This window comes from Thamnophis sirtalis, unplaced genomic scaffold, assembly GCF_051295495.1.
Source record: "Thamnophis sirtalis isolate CommonGarterSnake01/CBP01778 unplaced genomic scaffold, rThaSir2_p1.2 scaffold_6, whole genome shotgun sequence".
In the NCBI taxonomy this organism is placed as follows: Eukaryota; Metazoa; Chordata; class Lepidosauria; order Squamata; family Natricidae; genus Thamnophis; species Thamnophis sirtalis.
The window spans coordinates 99275736-99296095 of NW_028261386.1; the positions used below are offsets into that span (position 1 = coordinate 99275736).

Below are 20360 nucleotides of genomic sequence, written 5' to 3' on the forward strand. Positions count from 1 at the left end.
CCCCTATATTTTCCTATATTGATCATGAAAACAATAAATTATTGGATTATCTAATTTCTCAGCATTAAGAATAGTTAGTTTTTTTTGGGTTTTTTTTGTTTTGTTTTTTTGTGGGGTTTTTTGGGTTTTATTTGTTTTTCCCCCCTATATTTTCCTATATTGATCATGAAAACAATAAAATATTGGATTATCTAATTTCTCAGCATTAAGAATAGTTAACTGAATATGTGCACCATATGATGAACAAAATTAGTTTTTTTTTGGTTTTTGTTTTTGTTTTGGGGGGTTTTTTTGTCCCCCCCCTATATCTTCCTATATTGATCATGAAAACAATAAAATATTGGATTATCTAATTTCTCAGCATTAAGAATAGTTAACTGAATATGTGCACCATATGATGAACAAAATTAGTTTTTTTTTGGTTTTTGTTTTTGTTTTTGGGGGTTTTTTTGTCCCCCCCCCTATATCTTCCTATATTGATCATGAAAACAATAAAATATTGGATTATCTAATTTCTCAGCATTAAGAATAGTTAACTGAATATGTGCACCATATGATGAACAAAATTTGTTTTTTTTGTTTTGTTTTTTTGTGGTTTTTTGGGTTTTTTTTTTGTTTTTTCCCCCTATATTTTCCTATATTGATCATGAAAACAATAAAATATTGGATTATCTAATTTCTCAGCATTAAGAATAGTTAACTGAATATGTGCACCATATGATGAACAAAATTAGTTCTTTTTTGTTTTTGTTTTTTTTTGTTTTTTTGTGGGTTTTTGGGTTTTTTTTTGTTTTTCCCCCTATATTTTCCTATATCGATCGTGAAAGCAATAAAATATTGGATTATCTAATTTCTCAGCATTAAGAATAGTTAACTGAATATGTGCACCATAGGATGAACAAAATTAGTTCTTTTTTGTTTTTTTTTTGTTTTTTTGTGGGTTTTTTGGTTTTTTTTTGTTTTTTCCCCTATATTTTCCTATATTGATCATGAAAACAATAAAATATTGGATTATCTAATTTCTCAATATTAAGAATAGTTAACTCTATATGTGCACCATATGATGAACAAAATTAGTTTTTTTTTGTTTTTTGGGTTTTTTTTTGTTTTCCCCCCTATATTTTCCTATATTGATCATGAAAACAATAAAATATTGGATTATCTAATTTCTCAGCATTAAGAATAGTTAACTGAATATGTGCACCATATGATGAACAAAATTAGTTCTTTTTTGTTTTTGTTTTTTTTTGTTTTTTTGTGGGTTTTTTGGGTTTTTTTTGTTTTCCCCCCTATATTTTCCTATATTGATCATGAAAGCAATAAAATATTGGATTATCTAATTTCTCAGCATTAAGAATAGTTAACTGAATATGTGCACCATATGATGAACAAAATTAGTTCTTTTTTGTTTTTTTTTTGTTTTTTTGTGGGTTTTTTGGGTTTTTTTGTTTTTCCCCCTATATTTTCCTATATTGATCATGAAAACAATAAAATATTGGATTATCTAATTTCTCAGCATTAAGAATAGTTAACTGAATATGTGCACCATAGGATGAACAAAATTAGTTCTTTTTTGTTTTTTTTTGGTTTTTTGTGGGTTTTTTGGTTTTTTTTTGTTTTTTCCCCTATATTTTCCTATATTGATCATGAAAACAATAAAATATTGGATTATCTAATTTCTCAGCATTAAGAATAGTTAACTAAATATGTGCACCATATGATGAACAAAATTAGTTTTTTTTTGTTTTTTTTTGTTTTGTATTTTTGTGGGTTTTTTGGTTTTTTTTGTTCCCCCCCCTATATTTTCCTATATTGATCATGAAAACAATAAAATATTGGATTACCTAATTTCTCAGCATTAAGAATAGTTAGTTTTTTTTGGGTTTTTTTTGTTTTGTTTTTTTGTGGGGTTTTTTGGGTTTTATTTGTTTTTCCCCCTATATTTTCCTATATTGATCATGAAAACAATAAAATATTGGATTACCTAATTTCTCAGCATTAAGAATAGTTAGTTTTTTTTGGGTTTTTTTGTTTTGTTTTTTTGTGGGTTTTTTTGGGTTTTATTTGTTTTTCCCCCCTATATTTTCCTATATTGATCATGAAAACAATAAAATATTGGATTATCTAATTTCTCAGCATTAAGAATAGTTAACTGAATATGTGCACCATATGATGAACAAAATTAGTTCTTTTTGTTTTTTTGGGGTTTTTTGTGGGTTTTTTTTGGGTTTTTTTTGTTTCCCCCCCTATATTTTCCTATATTGATCATGAAATCAATAAAATATTGGATTATCTAATTTCTCAGCATTAAGAATAGTTAACTCTATATGTGCACCATATGATGAACAAAATTAGTTTTTTTTTTGTTTTTTGGTTTTTTTTTGGTCCCCCCCCCCTATATTTTCCTATATTGATCATGAAAGCAATAAAATATTGGATTATCTAATTTCTCAGCATTAAGAATAGTTAACTGAATATGTGCACCATATGATGAACAAAATTAGTTCTTTTTTGTTTTTGTTTTTTTTTGGTTTTTTGTGGGGTTTTTTGGGTCCCCCCCCCTATATTTTCCTACATTGATCATGAAAACAATGAAATATTGGATTATCTAATTTCTCAGCATTAAGAATAGTTAACTGAATATGTGCACCATATGATGAACAAAATTTGGTTTTTTTGTTTTTTTGTTTTGTTTTTTTGTGGTTTTTTTGGTTTTTTTTTGTTTTTTCCCCTATATTTTCCTATATTGATCATGAAAACAATAAAATATTGGATTATCTAATTTCTCAGCATTAAGAATAGTTAACTGAATATGTGCACCATATGATGAACAAAATTAGTTTTTTTTGTTTTTTGGGGTTTTTTTTTGTTTTTCCCCCCTATATTTTCCTATATTGATCATGAAAACAATAAAATATTGGATTATCTAATTTCTCAGCATTAAGAATAGTTAACTGAATATGTGCACCATATGATGAACAAAATTAGTTTTTTTTTGTTTTGATTTTTTGTGGTTTTTTTGTGGGGTTTTTTTTTTGTTTTTTCCCCTATATTTTCCTATATTGATCATGAAAACAATAAAATATTGGATTATGTAATTTCTCAGCATTAAGAATAGTTAACTGAATATGTGCACATATATGATGAACAAAATTATTTTTTTTCTTTTTTTTGTTTTGTTTTTATGTGGGTTTTTTGGGTTTTTTTTGTTTTTTCCCCCTATATTTTCCTATATTGATCATGAAAACAATAAAATATTGGATTATCTAATTTCTCAGCATTAAGAATAGTTAACTGAATATGTGCACCATATGATGAACAAAATTAGTTCTTTTTTGTTTGTTTTTTGTTTTTTTGTGGGTTTTTTGGGTTTTTTTTGTTTTCCCCCCTATATTTTCCTATATTGATCATGAAAACAATAAAATATTGGATTATCTAATTTCTCAGCATTAAGAATAGTTAACTGAATATGTGCACCATAGGATGAACAAAATTAGTTTTTTTTTGTTTTTTTTTTGTTTTGTATTTTTGTGGGTTTTTTGGTTTTTTTTGTTCCCCCCCCTATATTTTCCTATATTGATCATGAAAACAATAAAATATTGGATTACCTAATTTCTCAGCATTAAGAATAGTTAGTTTTTTTGGGGTTTTTTTTGTTTTGTTTTTTTGTGGGGTTTTTTGGGTTTTATTTGTTTTTCCCCCTATATTTTCCTATATTGATCATGAAAACAATAAAATATTGGATTACCTAATTTCTCAGCATTAAGAATAGTTAGTTTTTTTTGGGTTTTTTTGTTTTGTTTTTTTGTGGGGTTTTTTGGGTTTTATTTGTTTTTCCCCCCTATATTTTCCTATATTGATCATGAAAACAATAAAATATTGGATTATCTAATTTCTCAGCATTAAGAATAGTTAACTGAATATGTGCACCATATGATGAATAAATTAGTTTTTTTTGTTTTTTTGTTTTTTTTTGTGGGTTTTTGGGTCCCCCCCCCTATATTTTCCTATATTGATCATGAAAACAATAAAATATTGGATTATCTAATTTCTCAACATTAAGAATAGTTAACTCTATATGTGCACCATATGATGAACAAAATTAGTTTTTTTTTTGTTTTTTGGTTTTTTTTTGTTTTTCCCCCCTATATTTTCCTATATTGATCATGAAAACAATAAAATATTGGATTATCTAATTTCTCAGCATTAAGAATAGTTAACTGAATATGTGCACCATATGATGAATAAATTACTTTTTTTTTTGTTTTTTGGTTTTTTTTTGTTCCCCCCCCCCTATATTTTCCTATATTGATCATGAAAACAATAAAATATTGGATTATCTAATTTCTCAGCATTAAGAATAGTTAACTCTATATGTGCACCATATGATGAACAAAATTAGTTTTTTTTTTTGTTTTTTGGTTTTTTTTTGTTCCCCCCCCCTATATTTTCCTATATTGATCATGAAAGCAATAAAATATTGGATTATCTAATTTCTCAGCATTAAGAATAGTTAACTGAATATGTGCACCATATGATGAACAAAATTTGGTTTTTTTGTTTTTTTGTTTTGTTTTTTTGTGGTTTTTTGGGTTTTTTTTGGTTTTTTCCCCTATATTTTCCTATATTGATCATGAAAACAATAAAATATTGGATTATCTAATTTCTCAGCATTAAGAATAGTTAACTGAATATGTGCACCATATGATGAACAAAATTAGTTCTTTTTTGTTTTTGTTTTTTTTTGGTTTTTTGTGGGGTTTTTTGGGTTCCCCCCCCCCTATATTTTCCTACATTGATCATGAAAACAATGAAATATTGGATTATCTAATTTCTCAGCATTAAGAATAGTTAACTGAATATGTGCACCATATGATGAACAAAATTTGGTTTTTTTGTTTTTTTGTTTTGTTTTTTTGTGGTTTTTTTTTTTTTTTTGTTTTTTCCCCTATATTTTCCTATATTGATCATGAAAAGAATAAAATATTGGATTATCTAATTTCTCAGCATTAAGAATAGTTAACTGAATATGTGCACCATAGGATGAACAAAATTAGTTTTTTTTTGTTTTTTGGGGTTTTTTTTTGTTTTCCCCCCCTATATTTTCCTATATTGATCATGAAAACAATAAAATATTGGATTATCTAATTTCTCAGCATTAAGAATAGTTAACTGAATATGTGCACCATATGATGAACAAAATTAGTTTTTTTTTGTTTTGATTTTTTGTGGTTTTTTTGTGGGGTTTTTTTTTTTGTTTTTTCCCCTATATTTTCCTATATTGATCATGAAAACAATAAAATATTGGATTATGTAATTTCTCAGCATTAAGAATAGTTAACTGAATATGTGCACATATATGATGAACAAAATTATTTTTTTTCTTTTTTTTGTTTTGTTTTTATGTGGGTTTTTTGGGTTTTTTTTGTTTTTTCCCCCTATATTTTCCTATATTGATCATGAAAACAATAAAATATTGGATTATCTAATTTCTCAGCATTAAGAATAGTTAACTGAATATGTGCACCATATGATGAACAAAATTAGTTTTTTTTGTTTTGTTTTTTTGGGTTTTTTTGGTTTTTTTTTGTTTTTCCCCCCTATATTTTCCTATATTGATCATGAAAACAATGAAATATTGGATTATCTAATTTCTCAACATTAAGAATAGTTAACTGAATATGTGCACCATATGATGAACAAAATTAGTTTTTTTTTGTTTTTGTAAAAGTTAGGTAAACGAGCATGAAAAAGTATACAGAATAACACAAAGAAATTGCTACTAGGAAGTCATGCAGATGTGCTAGATCAAATGCTGTTAATACTGCTACTAATAATAAACTTAATAATGCTAATAATGCTAGAACTAGTTTTTTTTGTTTTGTTTTGTTGTTTTTGTTTTTTTTTTTGGTTTTTTGGTTTTTTGGTTTTTTGGTTTTTTGCCCTATATTTTCCTATATTGATCATGAAAACAATAAAATATTGGATTATCTATTTTTTCTAATAATGCTAATTCTAATAATGCTAATATTACTTAATCCTAAATACTAATAGTACTACTATTGCTATTTCCTCTCTTATGACGGTAAATTGCTAACTTCATCTTTAGCAAATATCACATCATTGCTCTTTCTGTGGGGAAGTCTTTCCAGAGTCTTTCAATGATGTAGAAGTTTTATTTTCTTCAGTTGGATTCAGTGTAGCTGTGCTCTTAAGCTGCTCTTAATCATCATAAGGGTTATCCTCTATATCCTCCACCACCAACTCATCTTCTTTTTTGTTAGAGGCAGAAGGCACATATCTCAAGTGCTCTTCCTCATCACCAATGAAGTCATCTAAAAAAGCCACGCCATCTTCTTTTCTATGAGGAAAACGCTCCAACTGTTTAGAGTCTGACCTTTCCCTTTTCATTAATAGTTCTGGCACGGTTAGCTCTTGTCCAGGCTTTACCCCAGTTGCAATTTCAGCTTCTTCTTCATCTCCTTCATACTCATCTAAGAAAGCCACCCCATCTTGTTTTCTGTGAGGAAAACGCTCCAATTGTTTAGAGTCTGACCTTTCCCTTTTCATGAATAGTTCTGGCACGGTTAGCTCTTGTCCAGGCTTTACCCCAGTTGCAATTTCAGCTTCTTCTTCATCATCTCCTTCATACTCATCTAAGAAAGCCACCCCATCTTGTCTTCTGTGAGGAAAACGCTCCAATTGTTTAGAGTCTGACCTTTCCCTTTTCATGAATAGTTCTGGCACGGTTAGCTCTTGTCCAGGCTTTACCCCAGTTGCAATTTCAGCTTCCTCGTCACTTTCATACTCATGCAAGACCACTACATCTTCTTTTTTACAAGGTATGGGTAGGTCCTGGGTCATGGAGATTGAAGTTTGACTTTGAACAGATGCGAATTCTGATTTCCCCTCACCTGTATCGTTCTCTTGATCCGGGAAAGCCTTCATATATTCCACAGTCGCCACAGAGGTCCTAGGTTCTGATGTCATCTTAACAGATGTTGTATCTGATTTTAGTATGCTTTTAAAGGATTTCATGCTGAATCCTTTTGAATGGCCTGAGGTACTTGCTGCAGGAGATATCATAGATTTTGTGAATGAGGAAGTAACACTCTGTAACAAAAAATGTATTATGAAAGACAGTATTAATGATGGCAGTTCAACAGCATTCTTCCATTTCCTCTCGTAATCTGAATACACATTATGTATCTGAGATAAAGACAGTGTACATCTGATTTTAAAAGTCTTATCATCTATTATCATGATCACTCATATTCCTTTTGAAATCTATAATTTAAATAATCTTTGGATTCATTAGCTATAAACCATCCTTCCACATAGCCTTCAAACTCTGCTTTGGGACAATTTTAAAATATATATAGAGATTATTATAATTCCCAACATCCTAAATCAGCTTGTAAGAATTGTGATCCCAAACCAAAACTCAAGCCTTACTGTCTTGTAATCACTTCCTCTCTAAAGATTGTAAATATCTAAAGCATCTGTTCATTTCGTCCTCCTAATTATTGCAGCATGAAGACAAGCATTCCAGAGGGCACTGGAGTGAGGGAAAGGGACTATAAGATCCAATCTTTTACCCAGCTTCCTCAAGTATCAAATCTGGGGACCTTCCCAACCATACAACTGGAGTTGTATTCTGATACTGTAAGCAGGAAGGCTCAAGTAAAATCATATGCAAAAACCGTCACATAATTCTCCATTTAGCAACTACTTCACTTAATGACTGAGTTGCTGGTCCTAACTGTGGTCACTAAACAAGAACTAAGTATACAGTTTTTGAGACAGATGGGGACTGAGGCCTCAATCTAGACATTCAGCTGCTATGGGTTCAACAGCTTTAGTACTGTATCCAATGAATTTCTGACAGAAAGAGTAATTATATCAGGTCTCCTTTATGAACATCTGATATTTTTTAACAGCCTGTGTAATGCAGCCTTTTCCCAGACAAAAGGGGTATAAGGTATTTCAGAGTGGGTTACTCCCTACTATTGGAATTTATTAAAAGGGCCTTAAGTATCTTAAAGGCAAACGGCAATGAAACTACTTTTTATACTTTGCATTTGTCTAGGAACGAATGAAATGAAGAAAATAACAGAATTGGGGGGGAATCTCCAGAGAAATTAGCCAAATATGTTGCTTGTGATGCATTTTTTCTAAAAAATAGCTGGAACCACACAAAGGGCAAGGGTTCATGCCAAAACCTCTAAACTCTGAGAGTTTTAAATGAGTCTTCATGTAGCTGGCACATCCTATTTGAGCAAATCACGAAGACCGTGATGAAGATTCTATATTAATTTCTCTACCACCTGTCAATAGAAATGCTAATAACTGAAAGGGTCATTGTGATAAAATGCCTATCAAAGATCAGGTTAGTACAGAACACATACTACCAAAGGAGGAGGAGGAGGAAGAAAAAGAAGAGGAAAGAAATTTTCTTGTTTAGAGAAAGAAATGTCATCAAATACTCCTTACCCCTAATGAAATAGTTGGAGATTGCCAAGGCACGATGGTATTGGTTATTACACATACAGAAGCATTAATGTAGTTTTTTGTTGCCTGGACTGATGATTTTTGCAACGAGGGTATTAAAGCAAGTATGGCAGCGGCTGCAATATTGCAAATTCCAGTTACTACAAAGCCAATTGTATAATTGCCATATGTATCATACATTAGACCTGAAACAAAAATATGTTGTTTACTTTTGTGCTTCCTTTCCCAAAACAGAATTTCCTTTCAAATGATACCATACATTCCAGTATCAAAAAGATTTAAGTAATCACAGTATACACCTTCCTGATCCCAAAAGCTATTCAGCTGGTCCTTGCTTAACTGCTAATTGGAATTGAAAACGCCATAATTTAGCAACATAGTTTTATATAAAAAAATAGTGACCATACCACTTAGTTGCAACAGTTCTTGCAATCCCCAGTTACCAATGTTAAGTGAGAACTGTGCAGTTCGTTAAGCGAGAACCTCTTATGAGCATAGCTTCTGACTTCCTGCTGGCTTCCCCACTGACTTTGTGAGCAGCCAGCCAGAGAAATTCTTATCACATGACTGCAAGATGCTACAATGGTTGTAGGTACGAAGTCCCACTGTAACTACCCTTGTTCAGTGCTGTCATAAGTTCAAATGGTTGCTAAATGAGTAGTCATTAAACAAGGAGTACCTATATAGGCATACATAGAAAATAAAGAGGAAAAAAGACCTAACTAGTGGTGGTAAGTATGGCAAAGCATCATTAAGTCTCTGTTCTTATTATGTGCAGACCTTATTGTGTCCTGCCACTCTGTTCTGGGTGGGCATGTGTCCTTCTGGGCTCCTGAGCAGCTAAGAGGGGTTAAGAGGGGCTCAGAGAACCAAGTGGACGCTGGCCTTGTTGCAGAACCAGTGGAAATACCTAGCAAGGAATATTGCCGTTATCTGAACAGGAATGGACCTGTCTGACCAGAGGAAGCGGACAGGGTCTTTGGGGCTGTAAGCTCAGCCCCGTTCTTTAGATCCATGTCCCTCTTTGCTGATTAAACTGGTTCAGGGGATTATGTGAGTAGGTTTTAGCAATGGTCAGTTTGCCTCACCTGCTCCTCAAGAAGCCAGGCAAGCGTGAGATGGGGGTGAGGCATCCATCCTTGCCCTGTTTGACCTCTCTGCAGTTTTTGATACCATTGACCATGGAGTCCTTCTGGATTGAGTTTGATTGAGGGTGGGCGATAAGAGTGCTGCTGCAGTTCACTTCCTTTCTCCGGGGCTGATTCCAGATGAGAGTAGTTGGGGAAGAGAGATCTGAGGGACTGCTTCTTCCTCATTATATGTGCTTGTCCTACCAGAGAAAGCAGGCTGCATGTCCCAACTATTAGGGAATTAAACTTGGGTCTCAGAAGGCAGACTCTTTGGTGTGGCACTCCCATTTTGAGATATTTTACCCCCAGAAGTGAGGCAAAGTCCATCCTGTTCAATATTCAAGTCCCTCAGGACCTGGCTGTACCATCAGACCTGGGGGTCCTAGCAGACTGGGGAAATCCTGTGATGCTATTGTCAGGCCTGCAGCCGATTCCTTTTAGGATCTTTGGCCTGCCACACTAATATTCTTTTCTACTATGCTGTTTCATTAGTAGGGAATTGGGAGGGGGAATAGTTAGAAGTAGAATGTATTTTTATCAAAATAAAATTCCTTTCTAGGAAGCCAAGGTCATCTTTTGTTCTCTACCTCTCTGAGCTTGACCGGAACTGGATGGGTGAAACTGCCAGCATGGCAGTGGAATATTGGACCATGTGATGGACTTGTGGGTGTGGAGGCAATATTGTGAACTTTCAACTGGGTGCGGAAACCCAGGAAGCTTTCAGATTCAGGTTTCTACATATGTACGAACATGTCTCTCTTAATAAATTGGAACTTTGAGGAATATTCTGCCTTGGACTCTGATTTAATTTTGGATGATATTTGGAACGCTGACAGCTATCTTACTGTGGCTCATATCATTCCCCTTGCTTGTTTTGAAACATGACTGTTTTTAAATATTTATTGGTTTTTCTTTTTAATTCACTGCTGTATGCCATATTTGTGAGATTTGCAGGCATACAAATATAATAAGCAAATAAATACTCGGGCAGGCCTTGGGAAGAGTCAGTTCTTGGACACATTAGCAATATAGTTTTCTCCAGGCTCAGTGTTTTTTACAGACAAATCGCATTAACTGGTTTACCTGCAAAGGGTGGACCAAAACAGCTAATTGCATTGACAGCCATCATAAATCCCCATGCAACAGGCATTCTTTCTTCTCCCACCAAATCAAATGTAAGGATAGGTAGGAGAACATAGTTCCCTGCGTCGAAAAATCCCAAAAAGGAGCAAACGACTACAAGAGCGGTAAAAGATGTGCAATAAGGAATAATAGAGTAGACCACACCTGAAAAATAAAACATGAAGGACACAGATTTCAATATGAACCAAATGTATTTATTTACTCTATAATGAAAGCTAAGATAAAACAGCACTCATCAGGCTTTGCCACTGCTAATTTCCAATATTTTAGTTCTGCTTACCAAAAATTTTGTTTCTCAAGTATGGTAGTAATGCATCTTCTGTGCCTCATATTAAGGAACCTATGCATTGGCTCCAAGTGCCCAAGTGTCTTCTGCTAGAGTGCCATAAAGAAATTACTGTATTTTTCAGAGTATAAGACGCACCAAAGTATAAGACGCACCAAGGTTTTGAAGAGGCAAATTAAAAAAAAGTTTTTGCACTCTGCAAACCTCCCCAAAATGGCCCATTTTTCACAAAAACAGGCCTGCTTTTTTAAAAAAGGTCATGAATAGCCCTTAGGAGGCTTGTAGAGTGTTCCTGGGGAGTGGGTCGGGGGCAAAAAATGAGCAAAAAACAGCCCATTTCTTGTGAAAACAGGCCCTTTTTTGTCAAAAAAAGGGCATTAGAAAGCTTTTAGAGTGCTCCTGGGGGCTGGGAGGGCAAAAATGAGCATAAAATGGCTCATTTTTTGCTCATTTCTGCCCTCCCCATCCCTCAGGAGCTCTCTGAAAGCCTCCTACAAGCTATGCACGACCATTTTGGTGAAAGGGGTGGGGTTTCAGGTGGCAAAAAATGCTGTATTCAGTGTATAAGACACACCCAGATTTTCAGCCTCTTTTTTGAGGGAAAAGGGTGCATCTTATACTCCAAAAAATACAGTAGGTTCTCCCATGAGAACCCACCTCATGTGTCAGATTCCATTCTCCTAATTCCTAATTTCTACTCATCATGTTCCAGTGAGAACTGGAATTCAAGCCATCACACGAATGGCCTCAAGAAGATTTGGCAATAATTAACTTAAGGCACAGTGTTAACTTGTAGTTGTGCTGATATAACTCATATGTGCAAGAAATGACACTCTAGATGTTTCTAGGTCTAAAACCATAATTTCTCAGGCAAAAAACATTCAGAAGCTTACTGTGTAACTTACCAACACATAATATGGATGTCTGGTTCACATAAAGTCGGTCGACACTTTTAATATCACAAATCTTTCCAAATAGAAGACAACTAATCATGCTGCTTACTCCAAGTCCCACCATAATGTAGGATGCTTTTTCCGTAGGAATACCTAAATCATCTGCAAGTTTCATCTGCAAAAAAGAAAATGAAGCACGATTTTTAACATGTCGGGTTTAAAGTATTCTGTTTAGTGAACACTAGTCATAATTAAGCTAACCTAGTAATTAAATATAGCCGCAAATTCATTCATACTTGTTTAAAGATTTATGCAAATAGTTAGCAAAAAAAAAAAGATGTAACTGACTGACAATTCAAACATTTCATACTCCTCTCCTGATAAGTCTATCTTCATTGGATACATTAGTGTTCTCCAATTTTATGCCTCCATAATGCATTGCCAAAAATCAAACTGACAGGGGACTATGGGATTTTATCCAATATATGAAGGTGGCACCAAATTTAGATCCTTTGGCAATGACACGATGTTTTCTTCAAAAATTATTCCTCAAAAGTAATTGACCAAGTATTATTCAAGTTTTGAAAGTTAGTACAGTCAAGACTGCAGTTGGTGTATCTGACACTATTGAAATAAATGTACACTTGTTCTCAGTGACCATTTACCTATTATGGACAAACAACAATCTTACAGCTACTAAAAATAAATCAACTTGGCCCAAATTGATGTAGCCCTTCTCCAAAATTGAGTTAAGGATTAAAACTGGTAAAAATTGAATGTTTAGCCACATGTCTTAAAATAGTTAGAATTAGCTGATAAATCGGGGTAGTCTGGGTATGTATTTATCCCAATCCTGTATTGGAGGGAGCCCCTTGTGGAGTACTGTGAAGCCGTTACCATGGCAACTCCACTGTGCTATACAGTAGAAGCCATTTTAAGGCACAACATCTTTACAGAACTTGAATCCAAAAGGCATACATTCACTGTCAAAAGTACTGTGACTTGACACTATAGATATAATATAACACACTCCATTTGTGCAAGTACCATGCACACATACCTACTGCTCATTTAAAGGGAGCGTGTGTATGTGCTTGGCTGGTGCTCATGCAAGTGAAGATATGCATCGACACACACACACACGAGCCGGCCATTACCATGGCCTGGTTGCAAAACCCTCAAAGCCCGCTAGTGGGTCATGGCCCACAGGTTGGGGACTCTCGTTCCAAGCTATAACAGAAAAGCCAAAAAAAAAAAAAGATAATGGCAACTTACCATATGCACAAAAGGTATGTAGAATCCAAATTTTGCTAATCCAAGAGAACCGACCCATATCTCAAAAATGCGATCTTTCCATAAACCTAAATCGACTATAAACCCTCTTAGAGGCGATGTGTTAAATTTGTCAACTACACTTGGATGAGTTCTATCTGTAAAATACAAAGTAAAAAAAGAGAGAAATTATTACTGTGTACGCAATGCTGATTAATTTCACCAGAAAGCAATAAATACAACAGTTATGTGCAACCCGGATAACATAAAAAGTGCATCACAAATGAGCACAGGACGGATTTGTGTGATGTTTAAGCAATTATTTTGAGGATGATTGCAAAAAATGATTTTATATACCACAAGAACCTCTGTTAACATGTCTTGCTGGACACAGCTGGAGCAGGTATAGGCATTAGAGAGAATGAGTTCCTTGTACACAAAAAGTTTACTTTTATCATGAATAGGAATCACACTGGGACTTTTATCATGAATAGGAATCACACTGGGACTTTTATCATGAATAGGAATCACACTGGTGCCTACAGTTTCCGAAATGCAGCCAGTATATTAGGTGGGAAAGGCATAAGGGAATGGCCTAGAAAAACATGAGGAAAAGCCATTACCAAGGCAATCATCAAACAAGCGTGGCTTAAGTCCATTCCAAGAAACTAATTTCAGTAATCATCTCAGACACACCCCTCTCTACGTCACACAAAGATAAAATGAGAGCAAAACGAAGCACATTGGGAATTGCAAGAATTTTTTACTATAGCTCTTTGAATAAAAGTAATTTTAGACCTAAAGTATGTGGCATTGATTTCTAAGTCTAGTCTACTTGGCAAGGCTGACTGGATAACAGGAGCTGCAATTTACTGTATTTTTCAGAGTATAAGACGCACCGGAGTACAAGACACATCAGGTAAATTTTTAAAAAAGTTTTTGCACTCTGAAGACGTCCCAAACCTCCTGCATGCCTCATTTGTGAAAAACGGGGCATGCAGAGAGCTTCAGAGGCCTGCAAAATGCTCCTGGGGGCCGGGGTGGATGAGGAAAAAGTGGTCTGTATTTCACCAAAAGAAAGGGCATGCATAGCCTTTAGGTACTCCTGGGGTCTGGTGGGGTGTAACAAGCAAAAAAGGGCTGTTTTTTTTCCAAAACAGGCCCTTTTGCCACAAAAAGGGCACACATAGCCTTTAGGAGGCCTGCAAAGTTTTGCCACAAAAAGGGCACACATAGCCTTTAGGAGGCCTGCAAAGTGCTCTTGGGGGCTGGGGGGGGGACGCAAAAAACAGTCTGTTTTTCTCATTTTTTGCCCACCCCAGCCTCCATTAGCACTTTGCAGGCCTCAACCCTCTGCACTCCTAGGACGGGGTTTCAGAGGCCAAAAAACACCAGATCCCTTTTTCGGGGGGGGGGGAAGGTGCATCTTATATTCTGAAAAATACGGTAACTCAATTTTCCCTAGGTTAAGGAAATTTGTTCTAGATACTTGACACAACTACTTAGTTGCTTTCATTTGCAATTTGCATTCCTGGAAGCAAACAGCATGGGTGATTTAAGAAATGAATTGAGTTGCTTTAGTGCAGTCCTATGCCTCAAGTTCTGGGGTGTTAAACTGAAAACAGTCTTTTTTCCAAGCATGTGTTTACCCAAATCTTAACAGGTTTTACTGAAATGAAAAAGACAAGAAACATGAATTTCAGGAATTAAACTATAATATTTCCCAGAAGAACGGATTTGTCTTTTACTATAAAGCACACTGATAGGGTCTTTCCTAATTAATATGTCCCAGCTTTTCTGTTCCCCAAAGCTGCCCTATAAATTTATTAAATAAAATAAGCAGTCAGTGACAGGTCTCTTTACTGACAATAACTGAGCTAGCCCTTTCCTGAATTCTTATCATCTGAAAACCCAAATTAGATTGGAGACAGAATGATAAATGAGAGGGATGATAAAAGTAATTTTGGACGAATAGATGTTAACAAAAAATCTATAGTGGAATACCTGAGATCTGGGGGTAGGGGTGGGATAAGGATCAAACACGCTGACTTCCTTAAGTTCTAGCTATTGCCAGGCCATATGGGTCTGATCTTGCATTTATATTCAGCTTCTTTAAATAGCTTTATCCTAAAGGAAATCAACCCTGACTGTCCTTTAGAAGGACAGATACTGAAGCTGAACCATAAATATTTTAGCCATCAAATAAGAAGAGAGGACCCTGATGCTGGGAAAGACTGAAGGCAAAAGAGAAGGAGACGGCAGAGGATGAGTGTCATTGATGCAGTGGGCATGGTTAGACTCTGGGAGACAGTGGAGAGCAGGAAAAGACAGGGAAGTGCGAAATAATCTCTGATAGACAAATGTCACTACAATCATTAATAACCAGAATCTGAATTTAATAAATACATGGTTGTGAAACTTACTTTTACAGAACACTTAAGATGTGTCAAGTTCTTATCTACTCACATGTCCAATGAATTTATGACTTACAAGACATACATTTTCTGCTCTGTTCCATATTATTAGCTGCTACATCACATCCACATCCAGATGCAGAAAATTTGAATTAGATGTTACAAGACCAGGGAAACTAAACGTATAAACTACCTTTTCAAAACAGTCCTAGGATGCATTTGTAATCCATCCTTCCGAGGTCGGTAAAATGAAGACCCAGATTGCTGGGGGCAATATGCTGACTCTGCCAACCGCTAAGAGAGGCTTTTAAAGCACCGTGAAGAGGTATATAAGCCTGGGTGCTAGTGCTATGATTCCATCTATAGTCAATGGTTACATATTACCTTATTAAAGACTTGCCCCAATTCAAATAAAACTAGAAAGGGTCTTTGGAAAACAGTCCACGAAAGGAAGCTGAGACAATGGAGGGTCACATTTTAATTTAAGCAATGCACCATTTGTCGTACCGCTCATATAATTTCCATTTGCTGTATGACACTGTCCATTGGGGCCTTCAGTCTACAACCAGCATCCCAGATTGAGATCAAATTGCAACCATGGTTGCAATAGTTGTCCTAAATGTTGGATTTACTTTCTTTTTATTCCCGTGTTGCTACTGATTTATGGGGTGGGGGGGCAGGGATGTATAGTTGTGTTTTGTCTGAGTAATTGTGTAGGAGAATTCAGAAACCTGAAAAGAACTCTTGGTGTTACTTTGTATCCTTATTTTACCCAATATGGATTCTCTTCCCCACCCCCACACACGGGAAAAAGGAGATATTTAATTTAAAATGCCCAAAGCAGATACATACGCTTTTGGAGGGGCCTGTACGCAAACGCAGCAATAACACATATGGCCAGCATTGCGCTGTAGGCCCTTAGGCTGCCTCTCCATTCCAGCTGCTGGATGAGAACGTGCTGCAGCTTATTCTGAATGAACGTTCCTGAAGCCCCTCCAGCCATCACAAGGCCAGTAGCCAAAGATCGTTTCTTAGTAAAATACAAACTAACCATGATGACCCCTATCAAGAAACAAACAGAAATTTAAAGTAGTTCTTTTATATTGAAGTCCAGTCACATCACCCTCTGTTTGATTTAACATGAAAAAGGTATCTGGGAAAGGAGAAAGCTTAAACATTGCTTTTCATCTGACACAATTAAAAACCATGCTACTATTTCTAATGAGTTTTGTTAGGAATTTAATCTAGCAGTTGGGTTGGCAATATATAAATCATGTAGCAATGTTGTAATTGTTTCTTTAAATCATACGGTAAAATGTGATTGGTTGCTGTTTTTCCTCAATCGGCCATACGAGAGAGCCAGAATGACTGCTGGCTCTCTGTTTGTTAGATGCTGGGCTGATCTGATCTGAGTGTCGTGAGCTATTGTAAGTTTTGCAACAGTTAGCAAACGGACTGTTTGTATGATTATGGACTATGTTATTTGGATTATCCCTTAACTGAAAGACATTGATGACGGACTGTCTTATCTGTTTATGACTTGGACTGTTTGATGGACTCTGGCAGTGCTGTTGGAGGAGGAGGAAGAGGCGGCAGCAGATATTCCGGTGGTGGCGGGGGCTTTGGGGCTTCACTTCAACCGCAGCACCGGGCGCAAGCGGCTAGGAATGGCCACCCAGAAAAGGGGCTTACCAAGTTTACCCACCTTTTCCAAGAAACAACTACATTTCTCTCTTTCTTTATCCCCTACGTTACTTCTTTTTCAGTTTGTACATGTTCCTGGCTGGTGTCTTTTGGCCCACTTCTACTTAAGGATGGAAGTCCTCCCTAGGAAAATGATGGCACCTGACATACTATCTCTCCTTAGTTGGTTAGTTGAAACCCACCACTGCTCTGTATGCTGGTTTGTGTGTTCTGCAACACAACTCTCACAACGCTTCACTGAACGTACTCGCTCTCCCAATGGAAAGCTTACCTAACAAGTTTAGCAAAGCAAAAGCAAAAGCAAAAGCAAAAGCAAAAGCAAAAGCAAAAGCAAAAGCAAAAGCAAAAGCAAAAGCAAAAGCAAAAGCAAAAGCAAAAGCAAAAGCAAAAGCAAAAGCAAAAGCAAAAGCAAAAGCAAAAGCAAAAGCAAAAGCAAAAGCAAAAGCAAAAGCAAAAGCAAAAGCAAAAGCAAAAGCAAAAGCAAAAGCAAAAGAAAAGCAAAAGCAAAAGCAAAAGCAAAGCAAAAATATGTTTTCAAAAACAGAAGAAATGTGTGACAAAATTTGATTTTAATGTAAAGCATTACCTGGAGTGTAGGCCAGACTTGATCCCACGCCAACAATGATGCCCCGGGTGAAAAATAGGGTTTTAAATTTGTCAGCATATGATGACCATACGAGACCACCTATGGTCATCAAATCTCCTATTACTGCCACTTTGATGGCTCCATATTTCATCAGGAGTTTTCCTGACACGGGACCAAACATCATAATCAGGGCATAGCTGATTGATCCAATCCAAGCTTAAAAAGACAAATGCATTTAATTAAACATATAAAAAAATATCATCAACTCACTTGTATGTTTTACTGATGTAAATGACACTAATTCTTGTGGATTTCAAGAGCATTGACATATAGTTTAAACCATTTGCTTAAAGACTGTTAATAAGCAAGACATAATTATAAACAAAACTGCAGTACAATATATCAAAGCTAGCTGGAAACCTTAATGTAACAATGACCTACCTATCTGCGAGTTACTCGCTTCAAAAGAACCGAGAAGGGGCAGCATGTACACCCCGAAGGCGCTATGGAAACCGCTTATAAGTAGGCAATGGGTAGCCGCCGCCGCCACGACTACCCAGCCCCAACCTCCATCCGGAGGGGGGTGTAAGAAAGAGGCATCCGCCCTGATGTCCTCTGAAGTACCTTTTCTTTCTAATATCCGTTTATCGACAAAGTCACGGATTTTCTTCATGTCTGGGAACAAAGAATTGTAGAGAAGAAAAAAAGCACTATTAATCTCTCAAATAGAAAAGATTCAGCACACCTGTCCAATAATCAGAATTTTCTTACTAAAGCAGCATAAAGCACATAGGAGCAGTGTTTGCATTACACCATGTCAGCAAACATTTCAAACTTGTGGCAGTGCTCAACAAGGGGCACTTACAATTGGTCTGCAGAGTTCTGGCCATCGCACCGTCTCTGCAGTTACACAATTGAGATCTGGGTTCTTGGCACTTGGTTTGTACTTGCAATGTTGCAGCAAGCTGCTATGGTGCTAGTGCAATTTCTGAAGTTTCCTGCTGACTTTCCAGTAGGAAAGTCAATGGGGAAGCGAGCAGGAAGTTGGAAGTCACTGTCATGTAAGGTCGGTGTTTAATGATCCACACAATGGTCTCTTAATGATGAAAACTGGGATCGCCATCCCTAAGCAGCACAGTCACATGAAAATGCACCACTGCATTGCTTACCAATGGCAATTCCAGTCCCAATTGTCTTTATAACCCGAAAAACTACCTGTACTGCCTGCTGGCAAAGCTGACCTGACTATTTATTTACAACTTTTCATAAGTTATCTAAAAGATGTTACAAGTGTCAATTCCTAGAAGCATAATTTCACAATTAATTTTATAAGACTATAAAAGCTATTATATTCATCAATGAACATTTCACTATCAGAGAAATGCTAGGTATAAGAGGATTTTTTTAACACATGCCTTGCTTTTGCTGATATTGTCAAGTGGAAATCAAGACATTCAGAAAGTTCACATGAGTATTAAAGATTTATTGCAAGCTTAAGCTCTCTACAAATCTGACCCACTAACAGTCAAGGGAAATGAGTAGAAGAGAAGCATTCAAGGTGGGCTGGACTTGCATGTCTTGTGAACATGCAGGGACTCGTAACTTATAACGCATTTGACCCTTCCCTCGGGCTCAGCCTGGTTATCTCCTGAAAATATTTCTGATACTAGACAAATGTTCTTAAATCATCCATCGAATCTAACTAAAATATCTTCTACTTCAATTTGCTAACTTTAAATATTTTTAAACTGTAAATTGGTTTTTGATAAAAATAGAGAATATAGTTCTGAGAGAAATCTGTCCCTTAAGAAATCTTCTTTCTGATATTTTTCCCCTGAAACTTATGGATCAATATACTTTTAAATATTTTGTACACATATACTCAAGTTAAAGACTGTTGGCTTACGTGAACGGTTGTTCTCAGGGCACTGCGAGGAGAGTCCAAGTGTGGGTTAACACAGTCTATCTGCTCTAGGACTGAGTGAGTTTTTTCTCTTGGCCACGCCTCCCTTTGCCTCCATTATTCAGTTTAAAAAACGAGGAACCACCGAGCAGGAAGCCCGTACATCCAGTCATCACCCTCGCATCACTTGCCCTTACGGAACTGGCGGGAGTTGTTTCCACCACAGTACAGCTTCCGAAAGGAATGTTGCTGCTGCTGCCTGCCATGTGACCCAAAGGAACCCCTGTTCTGATTCCTATCTCCACCCTGGGAATAGGGTCTCTGGTAGGTGGAAGAAGTGGAATGGCTGGTTGGCGTCTGGAGCCCGAAAGGACTGCTTCCGAAGGGAACCAGAGCCCTTGCGCTTGCCCTTCTTCAAGGTGGCCGGGAGAATCTTACGTTTGTCTTTCGTCTCGATGACAAACTTGTCCAGGAGCTCCCCAAAAAGCAAGCTTCCATTTGGCCTTCATGTTGGCTTG

At 35.9% G+C, this 20360-nt stretch overlaps 1 protein-coding gene across 1 annotated transcript; it reads right to left on the reverse strand.

The window, feature by feature from the left end:
* Positions 1-6222: 6222 nt before the first annotated feature.
* LOC148045113 (monocarboxylate transporter 10-like) lies at positions 6223-18612 on the reverse strand. Its single transcript, XM_087719029.1, has 9 exons — positions 18381-18612; positions 17940-18155; positions 16502-16711; positions 13239-13393; positions 11976-12138; positions 10725-10928; positions 8494-8696; positions 6772-7113; positions 6223-6381 (listed from the first exon to the last, which is right to left on the reverse strand). The coding sequence occupies exons 1-9, from the start codon at positions 18610-18612 to the stop codon at positions 6223-6225; spliced, it is 1884 nt and encodes a 627-aa protein (XP_087575155.1).
* Positions 18613-20360: the final 1748 nt, after the last annotated feature.

Coding starts and splice junctions, on each gene's coding strand:
- LOC148045113 (XM_087719029.1), bottom strand. CDS start 18,612: ATGAAGAAAATCCGTGACTTTGTCGATAAACGGATATTAGAAAGAAAA. Junction 16,712..17,939: donor AAGTCTGGCCTACACTCCAG/GTAATGCTTTAC, acceptor GTTTCTTGATAG/GGGTCATCATGGTTAGTTTG. Junction 6,382..6,771: donor AAGCTGAAATTGCAACTGGG/GTAAAGCCTGGA, acceptor GACTCTAAACAG/TTGGAGCGTTTTCCTCATAG.